General features: G+C 35.9%; 2 protein-coding genes and 3 pseudogenes across 5 annotated transcripts; 4 read left to right on the top strand and 1 right to left on the bottom strand.

Moving 5' to 3' along the window:
• Positions 1-399: 399 nt before the first annotated feature.
• Positions 400-1052, top strand: LOC120132864 (late embryogenesis abundant protein Lea14-A-like). The gene is made up of 2 exons (XM_039149556.1): positions 400-667; positions 769-1052. Exons 1-2 carry the CDS (start codon positions 462-464, stop codon positions 1016-1018), a joined length of 456 nt encoding a protein of 151 aa, XP_039005487.1. The 5' UTR covers positions 400-461; the 3' UTR covers positions 1019-1052.
• Positions 1053-3444: 2392 nt separating this feature from the next.
• LOC120132859 lies at positions 3445-4304 on the top strand (annotated as a pseudogene).
• A 613-nt stretch (positions 4305-4917) lies between these two features.
• On the top strand, positions 4918-16368 carry LOC120132857 (RING-H2 finger protein ATL67-like). 4 transcript variants are annotated; one of them, XM_039149548.1, is made up of 2 exons: positions 4918-5567; positions 5653-5847. In XM_039149548.1, exon 1 carries the CDS (start codon positions 4980-4982, stop codon positions 5532-5534), a length of 555 nt encoding a protein of 184 aa, XP_039005479.1. In that variant the 5' UTR covers positions 4918-4979; the 3' UTR covers positions 5535-5567; positions 5653-5847. The 4 variants fall into 4 exon arrangements, 3 of the variants coding, with proteins under 3 accessions (XP_039005479.1, XP_039005480.1, XP_039005481.1); XM_039149549.1 differs by having other exon boundaries at positions 5687-5847; XM_039149550.1 differs by having other exon boundaries at positions 5692-5847.
• On the top strand, positions 5697-9426 carry LOC120132972 (annotated as a pseudogene).
• LOC120132858 lies at positions 9669-15012 on the bottom strand (annotated as a pseudogene).
• Positions 16369-16626: the final 258 nt, after the last annotated feature.

A 16626-nucleotide genomic window follows, 5' to 3' on the forward strand; every position in this document is an offset into this window, starting at 1 on the left:
AGGGCATTTCATAATTCGGAGGTCTCTTACGGAAGCTGCTCTCAACTTGATGTTGGGAGTAGCCTACTATCTTACCTCCCCTACCTCATATATATGGGAAAAAGGGATAGCCATTTTAGTTTTATGTTAAAAGAATATTATACATTATCTGAAAAGCTTATCAACAATGGAAAATGCCACCTTTGAAAGTTACCTCTCACAAAACGTGTGACATGTGTAAAGAATGAATTAAATAGGAAAATGATAGAACCAAAAACAGAGATATCCATCCTCTCTCGTACGTGTTTCTTGTAAACAGATCCAGCAATCCACTCCCAAATACAAGTGCCACGAACCCAGATGCCTCCCTCACCCTACAAAAAAACACAAAACAACTAACAACCTGGGAACTCAGAGCTCATCGTCAGATCATCAACCTATCCAAAATCAACAACACTTTGAGTTACTTACTTGGTACAGGAATGTCGCAGTTGGTGGACAAAGCTAAGAACTTCGTGGTGGAGAAGATGGCCAACATAAAGAAGCCAGAAGCCGATGTTACAGACGTTGATCTGAAACAAGTGAGCCGAGAGAACATCGAGTATCTGGCTAAAGTCTCCGTCAACAACCCCTACAGCCATTCTATCCCCATTTGCGAGATCTCTTACACTTTGAGAAGTGCTGGAAGGTTTGTTTGATGATCCCTCTTTATGATCTTTTCCTTTTTTTGGGGAAACAAATCATGTGAATTTTTGTTTATTGATTTTGATCATTTGTGTTGGGAAACAGAGACATAGCATCGGGGACAATACCGGACCCGGGGTCGTTGAAAGCCGACGACACGACGATGCTGGACGTTGGGATGAAGGTGCCGTATAACATATTGGTAAGCTTGGCAAAGGATATTGGTGGAGATTGGGATATTGACTATGAATTGGCGGTTGGTCTTACTATTGATCTTCCCATCATAGGGAACTACACTATCCCTCTTTATAAGAAAGGAGAGATCAAGCTTCCTACTCTTAGTGACATCTTTTGAATTAAACTAATTATCACGTATCTCTCTCTCTCTCATACATACTCGTAGTTTGCCGGAAAAATTTGTATGTTTTCCCCTTTAGGTGTGCTGTAACATGAAGGACGTATGGAAGTATTATGTTGTTTCTTTTAATATGATATCCTTTGTTCACGATCATGGCACGAATTTTATCAGACATCAGTTAAGCCTTAAGTAACAAACAGGAAAAAGAGACGAGAAAATAGCAATTTTGCAATATGAATGCAACTATGCAAACGGAAAATCAAGGCCGATTCAATCTTCTCTCTTAAACGGAATATATTCCTAACCTAAGAGAGAAAAGCTTCATGCATGTGTGTTAAAGGGTGAATTATTGTCAATATCTATAAGATTCTCATCTAGAAGCTTGATTAGGTAAAGGGTGAATTATTGTCAATATCTATAAGATTCTCATCTAGAAGCTTGATTAGGAAGATGGTACTAGGGATGGGCATGAGATCCGGACCCGACCCGATCGAGTTTTTTTTTTTAAATTCGAGTTCGAGTTTAGGGTGAAAAATACCCGATCCGAAAAAATATATAATTTTACTTTAAATATTTAGGAATAATTACAATAATACCTCTCTATATATTATTTTTTCTCAATTAAGTTATTGTTTTTATTGAATAAAAATATTTTTTTATTTCGGGTCGGGTCGGGTTTTTAAATTGTATATCGGGTCGGGTAAAAACTTATTTTGGTCGGATCTCGGGTGGATGACTCCTTTTTCTCGAATCAGGTCGAGTGAACCAAAAACCCGATCCATGTCCAACCCTAGATGGTACCCTAAGTGGCCACGGGGTTCGGTAAATGGCCAACTCCAAATTGATATTCTCTTCATCAAAGGGCGGCTTCTCTGAAGTCATATTCGATAATTGCAAAAATTCTAATACCCTGAATTTTGCAATTTAACTCTCTTTTATTTGTTATTCAAATTTTGATTCATTTTCCCATTTTTCATGCTAAATGTCGAAATGTTTATCACAAAAAAGGAAATTAATTCACTCAAAAAAGTATGAAGAAAATTTGATTAGTGGTTGGATCACTTAGAAAGTAAAGTATGATGATGATGATGAGGCTGATCAATTTGTCAATGCCATGGAATACTTGTCCCTTGAATACCAAACTTGTTTCAAGTGTTAGTATCACTAACATTTCGCCATTGCCGGGGAAAAAAAATATTAAAACCTTTTAAGATCGCAGCAAAAAGTAAAATAAAAAAAATATTTACTGTTTGAACCTTGAACTGTATTGATTTTCTAATTTTCATATATAAACTCTTTTGATTCTCACTTTAGCATTTAAATTATCATTGTTTCTTATTTTATTCTAAAAATGTCGACATTCAATAAGAACATTCCACGTGCCAAGTAGGGTTGTTCATGGATGGTTAACCGTATCGTTTAGCTTTTAATTGTTATAACGGTTATGAGATTTTTTAATCATATCTAATCATTAAGAAACGGTATATCTATTACAAACGGCTATTACAATTATTTGTCAATTTTTTTCATAATTCATATTAAAAAAATTATAATTTAACACATACTTACACCGGTGTAGTGAATAAAATAAAAATGTAACAATTACACATAATTACACTAGTGCAGTAAATAAAAGAAAAATGTAGAACACTTAACACATACTTACATCGGTATAAGTAAATAAAATAAAAAAGTATAATACTTAAGACATACTTACACTGGTGTAAGTAAATAAAATAACAAATTGTAACACTTAACACATACTTATATTGGTATAGTACGTGCATCTCTTAATATCTTAATACTTAACAATAAACACATAATTATATTGGTTATATTAGTGTAAGTATGTTTCTATATTTTCAAAGAAATAAAAAATTGAAAATAAAAAATACACTAAGTTATTTGTATACAAATTTTATTATATATATAAATTATAAATAATAGAAAATGATATTAAGTTATTTGTGTTAAAATATAATAAATTAGAAATATAATTATAAATTTAATTTATTAACGGTTATCTGGTTAACCGTTTATCAAAATTATAATCGTAATCTTAACCGTTCACCATCATTTGTAACGATTTGATTAACCGAAATCATTTAGTATTAACTATTTAATTAATTAACTTATTAAATGTAATTGTTAAAACGATTAACGGTTCCAGATTTTTTTTTAGCATCCCTAGTGCAAGCTCCCATCAAACCTTTTTTTATATATATAATTAGAACAGAAATGATAGTTAAATTAGTTGGATACCCAAAGGATATGAAGAAAAAGATTTAGTACCAAAATGTGGAAACAAATAAAATTCAGGGATCAAGAAAGAAAACTATAGGTCACAAGACCAGCTCGAAATCTTGGGCAATAAAAATACATGTTTAACGGAAGAATCATTTGAAACAAACAAAAGTATACCACTTAATTTCCACTCACGTTACTAAAATATTATAAAACCCCCAAATGGCCTAAGCCGATCATCCCATCATTTTCCTTTGCCAAGCTGTAGCCATGGTGGGAAGGGACCAAGTAAGGCCGCTAGCACCAGCCGCCGACGCTCGGAGCAGCGACGACGGCGAAGCCACTTCGCAATTAAAAAAGTCAAACGCAAGAAATTCATCAAATGCTGCGGTTGCATCGCTGCTCTAATCATCATCCTAGCCGTGGTCATCACAGTCTTGATCTTCACTGTGTTTCGAGTCAAGGATCCGATCATCAAATTGAACGGCGTTTCAATTACACATCTGGAGTTAATCAATAGTACAAGCACAGTTCCTATTCCTAGACCAGGGTCCAACATATCCTTAACAGCCGATGTCTCGGTCAAAAATCCCAACATAGCATCGTTCAAGTATAGGAACACCACCACGACTCTTTACTACTACAGCACCGTCGTTGGGGAAGCCCGAGGCCCCGGGGCAAGCGCAAAGGCCCGTCGGACGATGCAGATGAACATTACGGTTGATATCATGACGGATCGGTTGTTGGCTAGTCCAAATCTGGTTGCAGATGTTGGTTCGAGGACGTTGACCATGAGTAGCTACTCGAGAATTGGTGGAAGGATCAATATGTTGAGCATTATAAGAGGCATGTTACGGTGAAGATGAATTGCAGCTTTACAGTTAACATCTCCAGTCAAGCAATTCAAGGACAGAAGTGCAAGCGAAAGGTTTATCTCTAGGTTTAAGCTGTTTTGCCTCGTGCATTGCCATGTATTACACACACATACATACTACATATATATATATATATATATGATGTATATAATAATGACGGATAGGTGGAGTTATGGTATGATTATAATTTCTTTGCTATTGGAGTTTTTGTTTAACTTGGGTATACTGCAATAAATTCTTTTTCCTTTTCTGGTACAAAAACTGATTAATTTGGCATAAAATCCTCATTTTAGCAGAAGCAAGCTTATTATATTTTGGGGGACTAAGTCGGGGAAATAGTATTCTTAATTTACGGGCATAAATTGTTTAATGATTGAATCTAAAATTGTGTGAAAATGAAGGAAAAAGGTATTGGGTTCCCATTAGAAAGAGAAGGGAAATTATAGAAACAAACAAAGCGGCTAATACTAGTATGAACCCAAGGAAGCTTTCTCCATTGTTCCAATGTTTATTACTGTAGTATAATATCAACAAAGAAAAAAGCTGAGCATCTTTATGGACCAATTCTGGAGCACCACCACCAGCTGCTGCCGTCACAATCCTCCCAAATTTCTGGGCTTTTGGTCTTTGAGTACACACTGTATCAAGTTTTTTTTTTATAAAAAAAAGCATAATTTTTTCAAATAAGATGAATTAGAGGAGAAAAAACAAGATGAAAAGTCCAGGTGTTTGAGGAGGCGAGAATGAAAGTGAAATCACAGCCACAATAAATGCAGCTACCCGCTTCTCTTCCTTTCTCTCTCTTTCCTTCACCAAATGGATCCTTCCCTTGACCCCAAATGTCCACTCCTTCCCCTTCTATCTATCTCACCAATTTAGGCCTCGGCTATTCCATTGTCATCGCCGTCGGTTTCCTCGTCCTCCTCTCCACCGTCCTCCTCGCTTCCTACATCTGCCTCCGCTTCCGCTCCTCCTCTTCGCCTCGCGCTTTCTCTCCCAATCCAACCACCGCAGCCTCCAACTCCGATGGAATCGTACTCCCGAGAATCGTTTTCGTCGCCGAAGACGAAGTCAGTACTGAGAACATAGTCGTTGGACTCGACCAGGCCGTTATAAATTCTTACCCCAAGTTCCAGTTCAGTAATGAGTCGGCCGTTGCGAACTTCAACACCACGTGTTCGATTTGCTTGTGTGAGTTTAAGGATTCGGATATGCTAAGAATGATGCCTGAGTGTAGACATTATTTCCATGTCTTTTGCATCGATTATTGGTTGAAACTAAACGGGTCTTGTCCCGTCTGCCGGAACTCGCCGCTTCCGACACCACTTTCCACGCCGTTGTCGGAAGTCGTGCCTTTATCTCAGTTCGCTTCCGACCGAAGAAGATCTGGGTGACTTTTGGGTGCTCTTGTCTTCATTTTTAGTTAGGTAAGGAACACGAAAATTGGGATATTTCGATATTTTGGGATTTGTTTTATAAATTATATTCTCCTAACTTAAATTTCGGAAAAAGCAAATTGCAGCAATTTACGTTCTTTGAAACTTAGTTCAGGACAGATGAAGAAGAAGGATACGATGGAGAAGTGCGTTTCATACACAGAAGGATTGGGAGTGGAGAGATATTTGCACATGTAATGGGCCAATGCTTTATGAAGTGGAGTCGGCCCACCAAATCATCCACTATGTACCTAATACTCTTTCTTGGACTCGGGATGTGTATCTTCAAATTAATTATAAAATGTTTCATCTTCCCCAATTTTAGGATTTATGGTCCGAATTTAAATTGTTAAATGCATTAAACCAATTTCTTTAAAGAGATTTATGGCGTTTTATAAAATATATAGATTATTTTTTTTCTAAAAAAATACGAGATATGTTTTTAATTAGACCTCCAATTTTATAAAAAAAAATATAACTTTATTATTTTATTTTGGAATTTAAAATTTCATTTATATTAACTAAACATATTTTCTTATTTTAAAAAAACCGAAAATGAAAACTATATTTTAAAAAAGTCCTCAATACCGAACGGATATTTTGTTTTAAATGTTATATTAACTAATGTCTTCTTTGAAAATTTTAATGAACTTCGTTACTATTTTATCTAGAATTCTTATTTAATTAAATGAATACACGTGGTATTTATTTCATATTTTTTTATAAACTAAATTTTTAAATCATATTATTTTTTCTATATTTTATTTCCGAAAAATAGAACATCAAATTTTCATTTTTTCTCTACGAATAATTCTAAGCGGAACTTGTTCAAAAGTCTTTATGCAATTTACTTGATGTAAACCTGCAAAAATTCAAATCATTGCATGTTACTTCTGCCTACTTAAATTTATGACCTTTAAGAACTTCAACGATTCCTTTAACTACTGAAATAAGTTGGTTCGTGCTCGTTGATCATCAATATTAATACAGTAAATGTTGATATAATCAAATTTCATCATACTCTTTTTATGAATGTTGTTGTTCGTATTTACATCATCAAAAAGTAAATCATTAGAATTATCTATAAATATTTATTAACATAATTATATAAAACGAAACAAATGTGAAACTGGTGACTCGTATAATTGTTCGAATTAAAGAGTAATATTTTATTTATTATTAAAGTTATTTGATAGATTCGAAGGCAACATTCTTTTTTTTTTCATGATATGTTTGTCCAAACCAACCGAGAATAATAAAAAAATGTTAGTTATCTATTTTTACACATTAAACGCTTATATTACGGAATTACTAGCAAACCATATGTATTTGGATTAAAATTTGTCAATAATAGCATTTTCTTTTTGGTTTTGCTCTTTAAGAAAAGAGTAAATTACACCGTTCCTCACTAAACTTTACTTTCTCTCTTATTTTTCACTCAACTTTTAATTTGATCAATTTGTTTATTGAACTTTATAATCGAATCCTTTTGCTCACTCTGACCGTTTTCTCTCTATTAGCCGATGACATGGCATTTTTTTATTATTATTTAATATTAAATAATTTTAAAAGAATAAAAATATAAGGTGGCTTGATTCCACCACTGGCCACCGTCGACCGCCGTAGATGACGGTCATTCGGTCTTAAAATGGGATGGGTCGCTTCTCCTCGACACCTTGAGTTCGAATCTGACCTCTATTTTGTCGGAAATTGCTCTGAAGTCCACAAATTTGATATTGAAAGTAAGGAAACCAAAACGTTTCAGTCCAAATTCACGGATTTTGTGATATTTTTTCCGATGAAACAAAAACTAAATTCATACTCAGAGGGTCGAGACGAAGTGTTGGGACTGAACGGACACCATTTACGGAGGTCGACTGTGGTCGGAATGAAAATGACATGGTGGTGGGTGGAGAGAAAATGAAAAGGTGAAGGAAAAAGGATAAATTACACCATGAGTCATTGAACTTTACTCTATCTCCTATTTTACTCACCAAAACAACGTCATTTTGGGTAGTATATTTGAGTTTCTCAAAACGATGTCGTTTTGATGCCGTGTCACATCATAATGCCATTAATAGTTAATGGCAGAGTGAGCAAAATGATTAAATCTGAAAGTTTCAGTGAGCAAATTGATCAAATTGAAAGTTGAGTGAAGAAAATAAGAGAGAAAATTTCAGTGAGGAATGGTGTAATTACCCTTAAGAAAAAAGGGGGAATATTGTCTGTAAAAAACAGCAGTTTATAAATAACAGCCATTACTCTGTAATCTGTTTCCAAAAACCAAAACAAGAATCGGTTGAAAGCTAGGGGTTGAAGGTTTAGGTAAAAGCCAATTCAGAATCCCCAGGCAATGGAAACAATTCAATCCCAGTTAAATACATACACAGAAAACATAGCAAGTGGGATTCTTTTGATTGGTTTATTTATGTATCCTTTTCCCTTTGTTAATCTCTCTTCTTCTCGATTTGCATTCTGGGTTTTTCTTTTTTGGATGGAGGGTGAGAGAAGTACATTACCGCGACGTTTTGAAAGAACACAACAAGCAGAGAGATTTGTGGATCTCAATCCAAGGTAAAGTTTACGACGTTTCAGTTTGGGCTAAAGAGCATCTCGGCGGTGAAATCCCGATTTTAAATCTTGCTGTCCAGGATGTTACCGATGCGTTTATAGCTTATCACCCTGGAACCGCTTGGCAATATCTCGAAATGTTCTTCACTGGGTATTATCTCGAACACTTCAAGTCTCGGAGGTTTCCAAGGATTACAGAAGGCTCGTCTCTAGAGTTTTCCAAAACGGGTCTGTTCGAGAAGAAAGGGCACGTGGCTTTTGTTCATTAGCATCCGTGGCCGTCATGTTCGTCGTTGTTCTTTACGGTGTTTTGAGATGCGAAAGCGTCTGGGTTCATCTGGGTTCGACTATGGTATTGGGCATGCTCTGGATGCAAAATACGTACGTCGGTGGGTCTGTTCGAGAAGAAAGGGCACGTGGCCTTTTGTTCATTAGCATCCGTGGCCGTCATGTTCGTCGTGTTCTTTACGGTGTTTTGAGATGCGAAAGCGTCTGGGTTCATCTGGGTTCGACTATGGTTGGGGCTGGATGCAAATACGTACGTCGGTCATGATTCTGGTCATTATCAAGTAATGTCTAGCCGTGGCTGCTACAAGCTGGCTCAGATTATCACCGGGAATTGTTTGACGGAATCAGCATTGCCTGGTGGAAATGGACTCACAATTCCTGCAACAGCTTGGATTACGACCCCGACCTTCAACATATCCCCGTTTTCGCAGTCTCGTCCCGGTTTTTCAATTCGTAACGTCTTGCTTTTACGGACGGAAGTTGAATTTCGATCCACTGGCGAGTTTTCATCAGTTACCAGCGTTGGACGTTTTACCCTGTTATGTGTGTCCAGGTTGAACTTGTATTTACAAACGTTTTGGCTGTTGTTTTCACCAACCCGGCAAGTCCCGGATAGAGCTTTGAACATACTCAGCATCCTTGTGTTTGGACTTGGTTACCTCTCTTGCTTCCGTATCTAGCGATTGGCCGGAACAGTTAATGTTCGTCCTCGTGAGCTTCGCTGTTACATCGATTCAACATATCCAGTTCTGTTTGAATCATTTCTCGGCAAATCCAGTTGGAGCACCATTGTTCCCAGGTTGCCTCGTTGCCAATTGAGGAAGGTTTCTCCAGTGGTGAAAGATCTTTGCAAGAAGCATAATTATCTTACCGGAGTTTGTCATTTTGGGATTCGAATGTGTCGACGATAAGGACTTTAAGAACTGCTGCTCTGCACTGCAGGCGAGACCTAAGCAACCCTGCTCCGAAGAATTTCCTGTGGAAGCTGTAATACACATGGTTGAGGGCTCGAAGTGTGAATACTCAAATTTTCTTTCTTTTGCAGTGTTTTTGGGTGAAAAATCCCAGCTTTTTAGACAACCACCCAGATTATTTGTGCTCTGTTTTTTATTTTATAAAAAATTATAATAGTAATACAAATCCAAATTTCTACCTTGATTTTCTTTTGAAAATGTTTTTCAATCTCCAACAGATAAAACTAGTACACAATTTGGGACATTCATGAACACCAAAAGGATGCTGTTAGCTTACATACGAATGAAAAAAATACTAACATGTACACAAATAATGCATCTTTTCTAGCAAAAATAAAAAGAATTAGCAAACTTAGATTCTACTAACATGGATGCAAACACACACATGAAATTAAAATGATGTTACTAATGTTGAATTTGTATTTTCCATTTCTTCATCGGAGAGGGGTTCACATACTTGCCTAATGCCTTTTGACGGTGTTTATGTCTCATCCTCTCTTGTTTATCCTTGCTTTTTTGCTTCCTTTTCTCTTTCTGTCGGTTGCGGAGGTTTTTCTCTCGATCGAGTACACCTTGCCACACAACCTCGCCTGTTGACGGCCATAACCATCGTTTTTTGGGGTGGTCGGAATCTGCCTCCTCAGCCAAGTCCTCATCCATGGCCTTTAAAGTGTTCAAGGCAAACCATTTCACCCACATTTTACCCCTCCGATGCTTGAACGAGTGATATTCATGCATCACACCAGTCTCGGGATTCACATACACCATCCGCCGTGCACTGTGGTATGCCCAAACGTTACAAGTAGCTCAAGGATCCGTGAGTAGCAGTGCTCGTCCTGTAGAACAAAATCACTACTTTGAACGCCGTTCATAATCGTAGATTCGTACGGGTAAATTAAGTTATAGACCCTTAACGGTAAAAGGGCCCGGAGTGATTTCAGTGGTCCGACAAACAGATACTTCACAGGAATATCAATGCAATAAGCAAGTTACCTTTGAGAAACTCAGAGAACAGTGACCACTTTGATGGTGCTCATCATACATTTGTGCATCTAATGCATCCACAAACATCCTGCAACGAGACGAGTTAAAACTTTGACATAGTTTAAACGGGTCATGGAGATAACCATGAATTGTACAATAAATATCACCTTGAAAACATACAAACTCGAGAAAGGACTTTGTCGGCAAAGCCCAACTGTGCATGACAGACCATGTGCCTCCATCTTGAGGCATGGGTGGCAAAGACGTTAAACCGGTAGTTATGCTATACATCCTTTTAAAAGTATCAGAGAATGCAAACCTGCAATGGAATGGTAAATGAGGCTAGCAAAAACGCTAACACAGTAAATACATTAACGTATTTTGTACAATTCCATGCTTTTGTCTTCAAAATTAACTGATAAACTTTAAAGCTCTTACTTGCAATTTCCAGCATTATAGCATCACAAAATGACCAAAAGTCTGCTGCAGGCTGTTTCTTGGATCCATGTCCATCCGAACCCAAAAGTATAGAGCATCACCATATTTGCGCTTTTCAATGGCGCCTAACAATGACGTCTCGGCAACTTCAGAAAGGGATGCCTGTTTCCCATGCCCCACAATTAGATGTGAAAATGTGTTTAATAAAGAATAAAATGTACTGCATTGAGGTACTTTGCTTAGCCAAATGGCAATACTCAGCACTTAATCCACAAGCAGAAACAAAAAGATGTTTAATATGCAGAGGTAAAGGGAAATTCTAAAGGGAAACGAATAAACAAGAAAAGCAAGGCCAGGAGCGTTTTGTGTGTGTGTGTGGGTGTTGTGTGCAGGGGAGCGTGTTCCCAACTTCCCATACCTTCCTAGCCGTTGCTCTCCATGACTGAAATCCTATCCAGGCATTCCGGTGTAGATGGTCAATCCGGTTAGCAATTGCAAAGAATGCGCCATATTCACCAAGAGTGTCTCGGTAGTAGGGATTTTTAAGAAGTTCCAGACGAGATGGTCCATCAACATCATCCATCTTGGGTCTTCTACCTTTCGAGGACTGTAACTCCCATTGGACATATTTAAATCAGACTACATGATGCAAGTTTTTATATCCCTTTCATAAAGGAGAATTTGGTCTCCTATTGCTTAGATATAAGTTTTTATTCATAAGTAAATCAATAGTGGAATAAAACAAGAACATAAACCCAATATGATGCTTTAATAACTCACCAATCCAATTCCACGATAAGAGAATTTCGTGGAGAAAAGGCCATGTTCCTTCACCATAGTAAGGTTCATAGATGCACAACGGTTGACCAGTCCTTTCAAGCTCCCTTTCATCACTTTCATGCAGGTCATTCCTGCACGATCAGCCCTCTTGGCATTTCGATAAACGTCTTCCAAGTGGCACGAGGTTGATCATTTCTATCTTTCAACTACAACATATTAGAAAGAGCATTAAACTTGGGAAAGTAACTGCTTAAACAAAGACTCCCCAAATTGTTGAACTGAATTTGTAACAACTATTTTCCCAGAACTTCTTACCTCTGTACCTCTCGTCTCTTTTTCATGATACTATGTGTCTTTCTCTCTTCCTCCCAAATCTCATAAAAGAATCATTCATGGCATTTAACGATCCTAATTTCTTTCTTTGAGAATGTTTCCACTGCTCCTCTAACTCGTTAAAAATTTGGAACTCCTGTCTTTGAGTGTAGAATTCCAAAGATCTGGAAATACATCCCATTTCCATTCTTCTTTCAACTTTGAAGGAAGTTCTATGACAGCCTTAGGAGGTGCAACTTCTGATGGAAGCTTCAGAATTTTCGAGCAGCAAGGCGTATCCTTCAATAGTTTCCCTAACCATCATGTTTTTAACATTTCTTCTCCCAATCGAAGCAACAATTCAGTGCTAATGATGACAATTTTCCTTTCTATCATTTGCAATATGATCTGTGTCAGAACATTAATATTCTGCTTAGGGAAAAGATATCCGTTCACCCTGTTATCGACCTAATTGTATTGCCATCACAAAGTCAGTAATCTGCCAAATGAACCGGAATATGGATGAACACGAAAGAGCATAGAAGCTTACATATTTCTGATATTGGAGAGATCCGGTGCTACGATTGGTTTCCCATGGACATGGCTTTTATCAAAATTTCTGGAAAAGATGGCTCTTCAAGGAACGAGCCATATACACAAGGTCAGTCACGCTAAGAACGCTGTCAACCTCTCCATCAACAGCTACATGCTTCACTACCCCACTGGGATATCTTAAGTTGAAAGCAATTTTCTAGGGGAAAAAGAAATATATGTGAAATGGATTAAGAGAAGCTCAAAAACTACTGCACGGCATAGTATAAAGTGATTATGACCATACCTCAACAGCCATGCTGTAGTTCTTGTTGAATCAGCACTTAAGACGATGATTTTGGGGAGGGAATTAGAATTATTCTCAGATGAAAAGTCAGAAAAAAGTGGTAATAAAGCCTGCAAAATAAGTGCATGTTCCAACCACAAACCTCTGTACATATATTGACTTCCAACAATTGCTATGACTAATTCGTCAGGTCCATACCAATACTCGTATGCTGATTATCATTGTCCAAATGCATTGCTCCCTCCCCTTTCCACACATCAGCAGGAGAACCAGGAATAAATAATAATTTCCAGTATCAAATGTAGAATACATCATCTGCAGAAGGAAGAAGAAAAAACCATCACCGGAAATGAATCTCATATATGCCGGCTTTAGTAAGTAATATGCTGACAAGAACTGAGGATCAGGTGATTAACCGATAACTATTACCGGAAGGCGTAGTTTGGGAAGACAACAACAGTAGCACGATTGAAATTCTTTTTCCAATCATTCACAAGCTCAACCTGCCCGGTCAACGTATATTTCTCGAACGAGCAGCAAGAGTTCTCTCATGGATGGTCCATATAAGTGGAAAGATTTAAAAGGTTCCTGCATAAAACTATAACAAGTAAACTCATTCACATTAATTGAGTCAGACAATTAACATTTCCAGTCAAATCTTTAATTGTCACAGTAAAAGGATCAAAACAAAGCATATTTATGACTTCGGCAGATGCTGAAGTATTCTTCAAACTTCTGAAAGCAATAGATAAAAGGTGTTGCAAAATGAAAAATAAAAAAAAACAAACAAACAAGTATTTCATCTTAACAGCAGCCAAAATTCAAACTTGTGCATAGAAACAATTGCAGTTTGTTTGCAGCTACAACAAAAACATCTTCTTCACCGGGAAAACTACTAAGTCTTCTGGGAAGACCCAAAGAGAATGAAACAGGTAAAGGTAAAAACTTGAGAAGATTTGGTACTAGGAAGTTTTCTTGCAGAGGAAATAGAATTACCTAGAAACAACACTCTTGGCCTCAAGAGAGCTAACAAGTATGCCATCATAGCTGCAGATCGATACACCACATACCATTATTAGATACAAAAGATTAATGATTACTTAACCGAGACTACGAATAAAACCAACTTACTTGAGCCAATCGACACCAATCTCATCGGAATCAACCTTAAGAATGGTGACCGGAACTCCAATATTTTGCCATACATTGTGCACGGGACCATCTTCAAGAGAGTAGACCTTCCAAGGGGGAAAATTAAAACACATTAAGATTGTGTTAAGCACTAAGTAACAAGTGAAAGATATGTAGTATCCTATAGGCTTAACATCCAAAACTATATATTAAACTAAAAAGGGAAACAATTAAACCAGAACTCAGTGTCATTTACCTGAATTTCATAGCCAATCTCTCTAACGCATTTGCAACGGTCACCATTAGCAATTGTTGTGGGTCAACCAATAGATCAGCAAAAATCTTGAGGTAAAAATTTGAAAAAATATCATAAATAGCAGAATGGAGAAAAGATCCAACATTGAAGAAAGAAAACTAAAAGAATTGTTTTCACAAACCAATGCAAGCTGAGGCTTTCTATAATGGAAATGGTGCTGGCTACGGCTGAGAGCAGATGAAGATTCCACACTGGCTTGTTTCTTTTCTCTCTGGAATTTCAGTAAAAGCTTACATGGTTCCAAAACGACATCGTCGCCAAAATCCAGCCCACCCACCTCTTTCAAGTATCTGAATTCTCCCAAAACCAAATCTTTAGCATCCAAGAAGGAATCTTGGGATGTGTCCATCACTGAACCAGGTAAAAACATCTGGAAGAACACCACAAAGAACAGGAAAACGACAACCGTGCAAATCCATTGGATGTAATCTAGCTTCTTGAAGAGCAAAAAACGAGACAATCTCGATCTCGTTCGGCTCAAAAAAGGGTTCCTTTCGCTCCTGATACCAGCTCTCTTCAACGAAACCGGACTTTCTAAGGAACCCATTTACATTCTCATCCGAAACAGCAGCTCAGTAAAAGAGAAAGAGAAAAAGGAGACACACGCGAGAAGGCCAACAAGTAAAGCAAAGGCGATAGTTGAAAAGTGGAGGTGTTCTTTATGACCAAACAGTGAAAAAGATAGTGACTATCATGATCTGTGAGCAAAACATAGACATAATGGCCATTTAGATGGATTTGGAAAGATTTAAGATAAACATAGGCAAATGGAAAGTGACTTTTGTTTGGAGAAAAAGAAAGGAGGTGAAGGGTGAATATGAAACAAAAACATTGTAACTAGTAGGAATCTCTTATTAGAAGCTGTAACTTCGGTCGGGAATCCAATATTCTCCTTCATTCTAAATAAACCTGTCTTTAAATAATTTCGATTTCTTAGAGTCTTATTTGGGATTCGTTTTGCTTCTGACAAATCAAGGATAAAATAAATAAATCACTCACTAATAGTAATTACTAATTTAGCAAGTGGAATGTTCAAACGCATGCGAACTCATCACTTTGATTATAAACATAAAATAGATATCCTAACAACCAAAATAAATAAATTTATTATTGAATTTAATAAAAAAATATGCAGATGAGAAGTTATATAGAAGAGTAAATTATTTGGATGATAATTTAATTATGAGAAATTTAATATAATTTTTAATTTAATTAATTAATTATTTAAAAAGTACCCATCAAGATATTTAGCGTTAATATTTAATGAAAAAAATAATGGAACAGTTAAAGTATTACGATCATTATATATTTATTTTTAAAATAAATATATAATGTAATATTAATTAAAAAACTAAAAAATAATGCATAATAAAAATAAAGATCAAATAAATAGTTTACCCTATATAATATATAATCCCTTCCTTTTCTTTTATTGCCGAAAAGAAAAATAATTATATTAGAAGTTGTTCATCACTAGAGGTGGGTATACGGGCTACCCGCCCGTTTAGCCCGCGGGTTTTGACGGTGCGGGCTTAAACGGTGCGGGCTAAAAAGCCCGCATTCATAAACGGTTTTGAATTTTAAGGCCCGCGGCCCGTCCATTTAACCCGCGGGCTAAACGGGCTTACCCGCAGCCCGTTTAATAAAAATAATTTTAAATGCTTTAAATACAATAAAAAATAATGTTTTAACTTACTACACCTTTAAAAATGATCGAGCAACTTGAAAATGAAGGTAGCACTGTCAAAATAATAAATAATATTTAAATTTTATTTTAAATAGTCGGAAATGATTATAAAATAATATTTTTTTTAATTTTTTAATCATTAATATATATATATATATAATGATACAATTACTTAAACTCAAATTAAAAAAAACAATATTCACTTATATCACCAAATTGAAAAACAAATAAAACAATAACCACATTATACTTTTATAAAACACAATTATTCAAGGCTATAAAATGAATACACAGAAGTGTCTGAAAGTAGAAATTCAAACTTAAAAATTTAACAAAGTCAAACATTATACAAATCTAACAAGAAAGTGTCAAGTGTTTCTAATAATTGTATTTTATGGATACTTTAGAGAAATACTAAAACATAATATGGAAATATAAAATAAAATACTTATAGTATAAGAGCAAATTTGAAAGATACAATTATACTAAAATTGATAAAATATAAGTATTAATTTGTTAAAATATATTTATTTTGTAAAAGTCTTTAAAAGTTGAAAAGTATATTTTCAATTTTTTATTTTACTTTTCTTTCTTATTTTTAATCCAAATATTACGTGTCACGTGATATTATTAGAATATCACGTGACTTTTTATAATTAAAGAACAAAATGGATAACATACTTCATGAAAAAAAAATAAAGGTCATAATTAAATAAAAAAACTTTAAATAC

Source organism: Hibiscus syriacus, unplaced genomic scaffold (genome assembly GCF_006381635.1).
Source record: "Hibiscus syriacus cultivar Baekdansim isolate YM2019G1 unplaced genomic scaffold, ASM638163v2 tig00110570_pilon, whole genome shotgun sequence".
NCBI lineage: Eukaryota > Viridiplantae > Streptophyta > Magnoliopsida > Malvales > Malvaceae > Hibiscus > Hibiscus syriacus.

Coding starts and splice junctions, on each gene's coding strand:
- LOC120132864 (XM_039149556.1), top strand. CDS start 462: ATGTCGCAGTTGGTGGACAAAGCTAAGAACTTCGTGGTGGAGAAGATG. Junction 668..768: donor ACTTTGAGAAGTGCTGGAAG/GTTTGTTTGATG, acceptor GTTGGGAAACAG/AGACATAGCATCGGGGACAA.
- LOC120132857 (XM_039149548.1), top strand. CDS start 4,980: ATGTCCACTCCTTCCCCTTCTATCTATCTCACCAATTTAGGCCTCGGC.